An 8,780-nucleotide genomic window follows, 5' to 3' on the forward strand; every position below is an offset into this window, starting at 1 on the left:
GGTCTGGATCCAGAGCATCCCCCCGGGGAGGGGCGGGTACCCCCAGCCCTACCTGAGCTGCGGTGGTGCCGGGAGCTCGGGGAGCCGGCGGGTCTGGGGAAGGCTCTTTGTGGGGAAGGCTCTTTGTGGGGAAGGCTCTTTGTGGCAGGAGGCTTTAAGGGGGCTCCAGCGCCCACCCCGGGGCGGGCAGAGCCGCAGGAATGTGCCCGGCGCCCAGCGAGGAATGCAACACTTGTGAGCTGCTATTTCGGCAGCCACGGCCCCGGCCCCCTCTGCCGCTCCCCCTTCCCCCCCAGGAGCCCATATAAGCCCAAGCTATTGTGTGGCCTCAGAGATTTGCTATTTTAAACCCTCGGGCCGGCGATACGCGAGTGCCCGAGGGGCTGACACAAGGCAGCCCAGCTGTCACCAGGGCTGGGACACTGATAAAGCAGGAGCAGGGACCGACCCTGCCCGGCAGCTCCTCAGCTCGGGATGCTGAAACAGGGGACGGGTCTGTTTTTAACCCCCCAGGACACATTTGATTCGGGGTTTTCCCTTTTTTCCCCTTGTCGGGAGAAGGGAAGGGAAGTTTCCAGTCCCAGACCAGCAGCAGGTGACCAGCAGTGTCTTAGAAAGAGAAACTTTTATTAGAAAAAAAAAAAAAAGCACAGAGAAACCCAAGTCCTTTGCCAAGCCCTACAAGCAGGATCAGCCCCAGGGGCAGCAGCAGGTTCCCACACTGGATTTGTCACCTCAGTGGTGGCTCAAAGCACAACCCAAACCCAAAGAATGGCCCCAATAAGAGAGTTTGAGCCTTTTGTCCATGGCACCCTAAAGGCCTGAAGAGAGCATCCCCTGTCCCTGCTGGGGACATTCCACAGGGAATGCAGGATCAGGGGCTACACAGCAAAGGGCTCAGGAAGGCAGGAGGGAAATGGGGCCCAGCACAGGGCACTCAGCTCCATGAAAAGCCCCACACGGGGCTGTGACCACAGCCAGGGCCAGCTCACCCTCCCTGCATCACTGGATGAGGGGTCACTGCCTGCAGGGACGGGGACAAGGAGCAGTCTCTGGCTCAGCTGTGTGTGGAAGGAAGGGCCAAGCTCCCCCTTCTTCCATGGGACACCTCGGAGCACTGGTGTGACTTCATGAACATCATCCTCTGCTTGGGTCACCCTGGCAGTGACAGCCTGGCAGGGGGTGACACTGTCTGCCCCAGGCAGCAGGGACGGGCACTGTCCATGGAGGTGAGGCTGGAACTCCCTTGGCCAGGCAGGTTCTCGCCCCACTGACATCTTCCAGCTGCCAGGGCAGTGTGGGGGATCCCCTTTGCCAGGGCAGTTCTGGGGCACGGGCAGAGATCAGGAACAGAACAGCAAAATGTGGTGGGCAAACAAGGCAGGAGTTTGTCTTCAGCATCTGTGGGGAGCCTGGTGGCCTGGACACCCCCAGACAGGCAGTGAGTGGGGACTGGGGGCACAGGGACACTCTGCCAGGCTTCTTCCTCCCCATCCCACAAGCAGAGGACCCCATGACCTGGCCTGCAGCCACACGTGGCACAGGGGACTCGTGGCAGTGGCTTTTGGACGGTTGGGTAGGGCTGGGCTGTGATCTTTGGAGCAAACCAGTTTTTCCCAGATGGTTTGATACCACAGCTGGTATTACTGCAGCTGGAAAAGAAAGTGGGAACCACTGAGGCTGTGCCTGAGGCTGAAACCACCCCACCAGCAGCTGTTTTAACCAGGACAGTGGCTGTCCCCAGCAGGGGATGGGGCAGGCAGGCATCCCCTAAATCCCATCACAGCCCACTTGCCTTCTCCTCCCAGGGCAGAGCCCTTCTTTCCCTTACAGATGCCTCCAGTTGTCCTCTCCAAAGCCACAGAGACCCCCCACGTCCCCTGTCCCCCATATCCTGCCTCTGTCCTGCCTCAGAGGATGCACCAGGCTTCAGAGCAGCTCCATAATTACCTTGGTGTCCCCAGAGGTGTCTCCAGGCTGCTTTATCCAGACATCTCTCTTTGCCAGGCTGTTGATTCTCCGGATTTCCTGCAAACAGGAGAGTCAGAAGTGACAGGAGAAAGCTTTTTCTGTGCATGGTGTGCAGCACTGCCTTGGTCTGACTGTATCCAAACCCTGAGGCACACAGTGTGCAGGTGAAACCAGCCAGCTTTGGGATCCTGGGCCTGGGACACCCTCAAAGCCAAGGGCAGCTCCACAGAATCAGAGCAGGGGCTATTGAAGGAGAAGTTGTTGTAGTCCTCCTCCCCGATGGGACCCCTCTGTCCCACCCCCCGTGGTGAGAGCCTGCTCGTCTCAGGGCACAGGCGGCAGAGGGGGTCCTGGAGTGGATACAGCACGGACTCAAGGTATCCAGACACAGGAGGCTCAAACTTGCTGGAATAATCCCGGGTTTATTGTCTGTCGTCCATCCGGGGCAAGAGAGAGAGCAAAATGCTCTGGGTTTTATCTCTTATACCTGGGGGCAGGGGTGATCAGGGGATGCAGGGAGGTCACAGCCAATGGGAAGGGGGAAGGGAGAGAAGGTTTTCAGGTAGGCACTAACATTACACAAACCAGAGGTGGGTTTAACCCTTGGGAGGTACCAAGATTTTTAGATGCACTACAACAAGAAGTGATCGAGGAGCTGCAGGCTTTCCCCAGGAGTGGCTCCAGGAGCAAACCCTGCGCCTGCTGCAGGCACATCTGGGTGGTGTTGATTGCCCAGCCCAGCCTGGACTCGCCTTCCCTGGCTGCAGGGCTGGAGCTGCACCTCCTGGGCCAGCTGGCTGCCACGAGCAGTGGCCAAAGCCCTCCCTGTGTGAGCAGAGAGACCTGCCCAGGACCTGCTGAGCTCCTCCTTTCCGAGAACACCAAAGCACCCTGGGGCAAGCAGCTCTCTTGTCCCTCTCCTGCACACCTCAGGGAGTGGTCACAGTGGCCAAGTGATGACCTCTGAGTCCCCTTGGCCAGGCACTTTGCACCCACAGCCACAAAACCCCCTGTTTTTGGGGTCTGGTTTCATTCAGGGGTGCAGATGACTCCAGACATGCACCAGGACCTCTCCAAGCACACACAGGTCTCCAAGCCCCTCAGAGCTGAGGGACCAAGCACACAGCTTCTCTCCACTGGTGTCCAGGCAGAGCTGCTCATCCAGAGGGGATGGGATAGCAGAGATGGGATCATGCTGGGGTGCCGGGGTCAGGTACCCCTGTGTGTCCTGGGAAATGCTCCTGCTCCCTCCTCAACCCACCAAGGGGTGAGGAATCTGTTCCTGCTGTCTTAGGAATTGTGGGCTCACAGTCAGGACACAGCAACAAGCAGAGCCCTGACATGTCATCATGGTGGCCCTGCAGCTCTGAGGTCTCCAAACCTGCCTAAACTGCTCCCAAACCCTTCAATAGGTTCAGCCAAGGGTTCATCCCCCCTTCATCCCCACCCTGAGGAGCAGCACCGTGTCCTGTGGGGCTGCCTGGTCTCAGGGCCCTCCCTTGAGCTTGACACCAGCTGGTACCTTGGGATTTTCCTCCTTGGCAGGCTCCTGAGCCCGGCTGATCCACAGATTAATGCGGGATGTCACTGACCCTGGGATCTTCAGGCTGTCCTGTGGCACAGAGAGGGACACTGGGGTTACAGCCCTCCCTGTGCACCAGTGTAACCCAGTGCAGTGCCCAGGGCCCGGGGAGCCCGAGCAGAGCTGCAGGCACAGCCCAGCCCACACGCTGCTGGCTCCATCCCAGCTCCTCAGATTGCAGCCCTGTGCCCAAACAGCGCCCTGGCACCCAGCGCCAGCCCAGCCCTGCTCAGCCTGCCAGCCTGAGCCCCAGGGGCAGGATTTGTCCCAAAGACACAGCACAGAGGCGCTGGGAGCTGAGCCCAGGGCAGCTCCTGCCTCACCTTCCTCACCACCGCTGCCTCTGCCTTGCCGGGAGCGCTGCCCTCGAAGAAGTTGCGCTTGCTCGCCACCCCCTCCGAGGAGAGCGGGCGACTCTTGTGGACAGGCACGGAGGATTTCACCCCCTCTGAGCGCTGGGGGAGAGAGGGGAGTCAGCAGGGCCGTGCTGTACCCCGAGGGGTGAGCAGCAAAGTCAGGGTCACACCCTGAGCCCCTTGGGGTCTGCTCCCCACCACCATCATCAGCTCACAGCCCTGTGCACTGCTTCCCCCAATGGACCACCGCACCCCCAGACCCTCCCCAAAGGCCATCCCCTCCCTGCAGGGCCATGCAGCACCCCCAGACCCTCCCCAAAGGCCATCCCCTCCCTGCAGGGCCATGCAGCATCCCCAGACCCTCCTCAAAGGCCATCCCCTCCCTGCAGGGCCATGCAGCACCCCCAAACCCTCCCCAAAGGCCATCCCCTCCCTGCAGGGCCATGCAGCACCCCCAGACCCTCCCCAAGGGTTCCTGCTCCTAAAACCCTGGGCCCAGTCCCTTTTCCTGCCTGGGACCATCTCCATCCCCATCAGCTCCAGTATTTGGGGCAGGCTCAGGCCCTCCCCTCCCCACTTGGCTTCAGGCCACCCCTCTCTGTCTCTCCACACATCTCTCCCACCCCTGCCTGGCTCTGCCAAGGGTCTCTGGTACCTGCACAGCCGAGTTGTATTTTTCCAGCTTCTCCCCAATGGTGCTGTTGCTGCCCGGGATCCTCAGGCTCGCACTGGTGAAGAAGAGAAGAGCTGAAACCCCTCAGGATCTCCTGGGACCCAGCCAGTCATCCTGGGGAGCAGGAGAAGGCTCTGTCCCCACTCCTGCTAAAGCAAGCAGTCCATTCCCTGCTGCTGACTGAGATCTCTGTGTGTCACCACCTTCCCAGAGGTGGAACACTGAAACATCTCAGAGCTCCTCAGCCTGGCCTGCCTTCAGCTCTGCCAGCTCTGAACTGCATCACCCCCAGTGTCAGTGTGCAGCTGCCCAGAGAGGTGGAGGATCCCTTGGTCTGGTCACCAAAGCCAGATCTGGCTGCTCATGGACCTGTTTTGATTTCCCCATGGATGGGACCTGTGCAGACACAAGCACCAACACGGACCTACGTGACTCAGGAGACACTGGGGGCTCGCTGGGGACTATTGAAGCAATCTGGGGGAGTGGAGGATATTCCTGCCCATGGCAGGGGGTGGAATGAGATCTTTAGGGTCCCTTGGAACCCAAACCTTTCTGTGGTTCCAGGATCTCAATCAGATGCAAGCTGCACGTTGGACATTGTCCCCTGCCAAGTCCAGCACCCTGGGGACCAATGTCCAGCAGATCTGTGCCAGGCCAGTCAGGCCCCATCACCTCCTCCTCCTCCTCCTCCTTTGGAAAACAAAGGATGGAAATTCCTGCCCAGCAGGACCAAAAAAAGCAACATGAGAGGTGCTGACCTCCTTGTGAGAGGGCTTGGGCTTTCTTCTTTCTGCTTCCTGGAGATGATCTGGAAGACACAAGGAGAGGAGATCCTGCAGTGAGCTTTGGTTATCCAAGACAAGTATGGGAGGTGTTATCTCACTGATCTGCCCCAGGAAAGCTCCATTTGCACCCACACCAAAACTTATCTCGTATCTCAAAGCTCCCCAGACTGCAGACACTTTATGGTGATAACAGTTTTATTCCCAATAAAGCCTCATGTTCGTCACTCAAGTGTAGCCAGTCAGCCCTGACTCAAACAGGGAGGATCTTGACAGCTCTTGCTTTTCCCAGCCTCTTCAGTCACTTTATTCCAGAGATCTCTTTTGAAATGAAATATATTCTCAGACTGTAACATGGCATGAGAGGGAGAATGGGTGTTATTTTTATCCTGTGCTTTCACAGAAGACTGGAAAGGCTGGAAGGTAATTCCTGTGGCTCTGGAAATTCTGAGGACAATGAGCTGCCTGTGTTCTCATCCCTTCCTGGGAGTTTTCTAGCCAGCACAAGGTGTATGAACTCATGCTCACCCCACACACCTTCAGCCAGACATGGAGAAGGAAAACAGGGGGAAGAGGGAAGCAGAACTGCCCAGAGCAAGGGTAAATTGTGAACACACTTCTGGGAACTTCTGCCCACATAATCCAGAGGCCAAAGCAATCCTTCCTTCCCCCCAGCCTCCACTGGGCAATAGAATTCCAGAATTCCAGAATTCCCCAGCTGCTTCAGCTCTTACCCTAAAGGAGACAGTTCTTGGGCTGGCCCGTCGGATGGAGCTGCTGAAGGTGATGTGAGTTGGAGAAGGGTCTGGCTTTTCTGCAGGTTCATCTCGGGGAGGGAACTCCAGGATTACCTGCTTTGAGGGGTTCCTGGGTGGCTGCTGAGGAAAAAGGAGACCTCAGATGCATCCCAGCAGAGAGAGAAGATGGAGGTGCAGGAGCTGAGCAGTCAGGGTGGGAACTGGGCTGGAGTTTGAGATCAAAACCCTCCAAACCTTTCCTGTCTCAGTTGGACACAGAGTCCCAAACAGCCCTCCAGTGCCACCACGATGGCAATCAGAGAGACTTGATGGAGAAGGTGATGAGGACAGCACAGACCAGGGAGGGGAAGGAGGTGCTGGGACCCTGTCCACCACCTCGTGGTTTGCAGCTCTCAGAGAAACCTCCCCCAGAGCCCTTCAGGTCCCATTTCCCTCCTGGTACTTTTGGGCTGTCCCTCTCTCTGCTCCTCCCTAGGCCTGGTACCTCCTCCATTCCTGCTCACCTGCTGCTCTGGAGATGAGGTCCCAGCCGAGGTTTTCTCTTCTGTGCTCCGGTTTCCCACCCTGGTGAGGATCTTCACCTCCCGCAGCTGGCAGCTCCCCACCTCGGGCGGCTCCTTCCTCTGCTCCCCCCGAGGAGTCCACACTCCCTGCTCCTTGTCCTGGAGCCGTGCCCTCACCATCCCCTTCCTCTCAGAGACTGGCTCTGGGTTCTTGTGTCCTGCTGGGTCCCCTCTGCCCTTGGCTGGCTCTGGGTTCTTGTGTCCTGCTGGGTCCCCTCTGCCCTTGGCTGGCTCTGGGTTCTTGTGTCCTGCTGGGTCCCCTCTGCCCTTGGCTGGCTCTGGGTTCTTGTCTCCTGCTGGGTCCCCTCTGCCCTTGGCTGGCTCTGGGTTCTTGTCTCCTGCTGGGTCCCCTCTGCCCTTGGCTGGCTCTGGGTTCTTGTGTCCTGCTGGGTCCCCTCTGTCCTTGGCCGGCTCCTGGCCCTGCTCTGCAGCCCGGCCGCTCTCCTCCCTCCTGCGGGGCTGCGCTCCAGGCTCGGGGCAGCCTCCTCCCACCCCCGGCTCCTTCTGCTCCGAATCCTGCCCCAGCTTCTCACACACGCCTGGGAGCCACCTCGTCCTTCTCCCTTCTTGTGTCTTCAGCACCTCTGAGAGCTTCTGCTCCTCCCCATCCTCCAGGGACTGCAGCTTCACCAGGGATGGAGGCCTAGGGACAGGGACAATATGGAATGACAGCTCCAGAACCTGGGGCTAGAGGGGAGGATTTCATGCAGCAAGTGAGGCAAAAGGCTCTGGGGAGGGGCACAAAAATCCCACTGACATCCTGGAGTCCTCCCTGCAGACCAGGGCTCTCATCCCCATCACCCCAGCTCAGCTGAGAAAAACAATGGATTAAAAATCTTCTTTTCCTTTTGACATAGAGATGAATCATTTCTGCAGCTCCATCCAGGACACCAGCACCCAGCAAGTCCCAAGGAGCTCCAGGCTCGGGGCAGTGTGCTGGGGCTGCTGCTGGGTAAGAGGTGCAGCTGTGACTCTTCACCAGAACAGGAAAAATCCCACCAACTTTAAGTGGGAAATGTTGGTTGGGAGTCAATCTGCTGTGGCAGATCCACGCATAGTACCAACACAGGCTGTGAAAAGCTGTTTCCCTCCCTGTGCAAACAGGCACAAGGTCTGGGAAGGGGCAGAAGGACACCTGGCAGGCTGTGTCTGCACACCCCCAGGACTGGGAAGGAGATGGGATAACACTTGCCCTCCTCCTGAGCTGCAATCACCACATGTCCAGCCTGTGTCAGCACCAGGGAAGAGGAATTTGTCCTTCCCAGCTGGTTCATTTTAGTCATGTCCAGCCCCCACCCAGACCAAGGGTCCTAACTCCATCCTGTCTGAAACACAGGAGCACCTCTGGAGTGGACACAAACCACCTAAATACAGGACACTGCCAGGATCAGAGAGTGGGGCAGGCTGTGTAAAGGCAGCCTGGTCCCAGGGCACCTCCAAATGCCAGCTCCCTGCAGCCAGGGACTTTGGAAACACCACTGGGAAGCCCTTGGGTCAGGTCCCAGCTTCAGCCAAGGTCCCACAGCGTCACTGTGAGGTTCAGAGGGGCAGCACGGGCAGCACAGGCAGCCAGGCTCTGCCTGCTCTGCTCTCCTGCCCTGCAGAGCTGAGCAGCCCTTTCCTGCTGCAGATCCCACCTGCAGCCCCCAGCAGGGCTCAGCCCTGGCACCAGCCCTGTCCCAGCACTCCTGGGCCATGGGGAGCCCACCCAAAACATCCTCACCCTGTGCTCCTCCTGGGGAGCCCACCCAACACATCCCCCTGTGCTCCTCCTCTGGAACCCATCCCAGCCCACCCAACACATCCCCCTGTGTTCCTCCTGGGGAGCCCATCCCAGCCCACCCAACACATCCCCCTTGTCCCCCTGGGGAGCCCACCCAACACATCCCCCTGTGCTCCTTCTCTGGAGCCCACCCAACACATCCCCCTGTGCTCCTCCTCTGGAACCCATCCCAGCCCACCCAACACATCCCCCCTTGTCCTCCTGAGGAGCCCACCCAACACATCCCCCTGTGCTCCTTCTCTGGAGCCCACCCAACACATCCCCAGCCTGTGCTCCTCCTGGAGAGCCCACCCAACACATCCCCAGCCTGTG

At 58.9% G+C, this 8,780-nt stretch overlaps 2 protein-coding genes across 8 annotated transcripts in view; both read right to left on the minus strand.

Annotated features, from left to right (window-relative positions):
- TNNT2 (troponin T2, cardiac type) overlaps window positions 1–244 on the minus strand; it is a 14,141-nt gene extending 13,897 nt beyond the window's left edge. For 3 of the 6 annotated variants that reach the window (XM_033519933.1, XM_033519934.1, XM_015650379.3), the window contains exon 1: window positions 53–244. The gene's annotated coding sequence lies outside the window, so the exon portion shown is untranslated. The remainder of the gene's footprint in view (window positions 1–52) is intronic. The other 3 variants (XM_019009023.2, XM_019009024.1, XM_015650376.2) reach the window with 1 other exon arrangement.
- A 362-nt stretch (window positions 245–606) lies between these two features.
- Window positions 607–8,780, minus strand: part of LAD1 (ladinin 1) — a 12,658-nt gene continuing 4,484 nt past the window's right edge. Inside the window, exons 3-10 of one of the 2 annotated variants that reach the window (XM_019009034.2) lie at window positions 6,626–7,328; window positions 6,099–6,239; window positions 5,341–5,390; window positions 4,565–4,637; window positions 3,877–4,008; window positions 3,494–3,583; window positions 1,951–2,028; window positions 607–1,652 (exon numbers count right to left, since the gene is read on the minus strand). In XM_019009034.2, coding sequence (XP_018864579.1) covers window positions 1,644–1,652; window positions 1,951–2,028; window positions 3,494–3,583; window positions 3,877–4,008; window positions 4,565–4,637; window positions 5,341–5,390; window positions 6,099–6,239; window positions 6,626–7,328 — 1,276 coding nt within the window. In that variant the 3' untranslated portion in view covers window positions 607–1,643. Of the gene's footprint in view, window positions 1,653–1,950; window positions 2,029–3,493; window positions 3,584–3,876; window positions 4,009–4,564; window positions 4,638–5,340; window positions 5,391–6,098; window positions 6,243–6,625; window positions 7,329–8,780 lie in introns of both variants that reach the window. The other variant, XM_015650339.3, reaches the window with a different exon arrangement.

The sequence above is a fragment of the Parus major genome, chromosome 26 (assembly GCF_001522545.3).
Source record: "Parus major isolate Abel chromosome 26, Parus_major1.1, whole genome shotgun sequence".
Lineage (NCBI taxonomy): Eukaryota > Metazoa > Chordata > Aves > Passeriformes > Paridae > Parus > Parus major.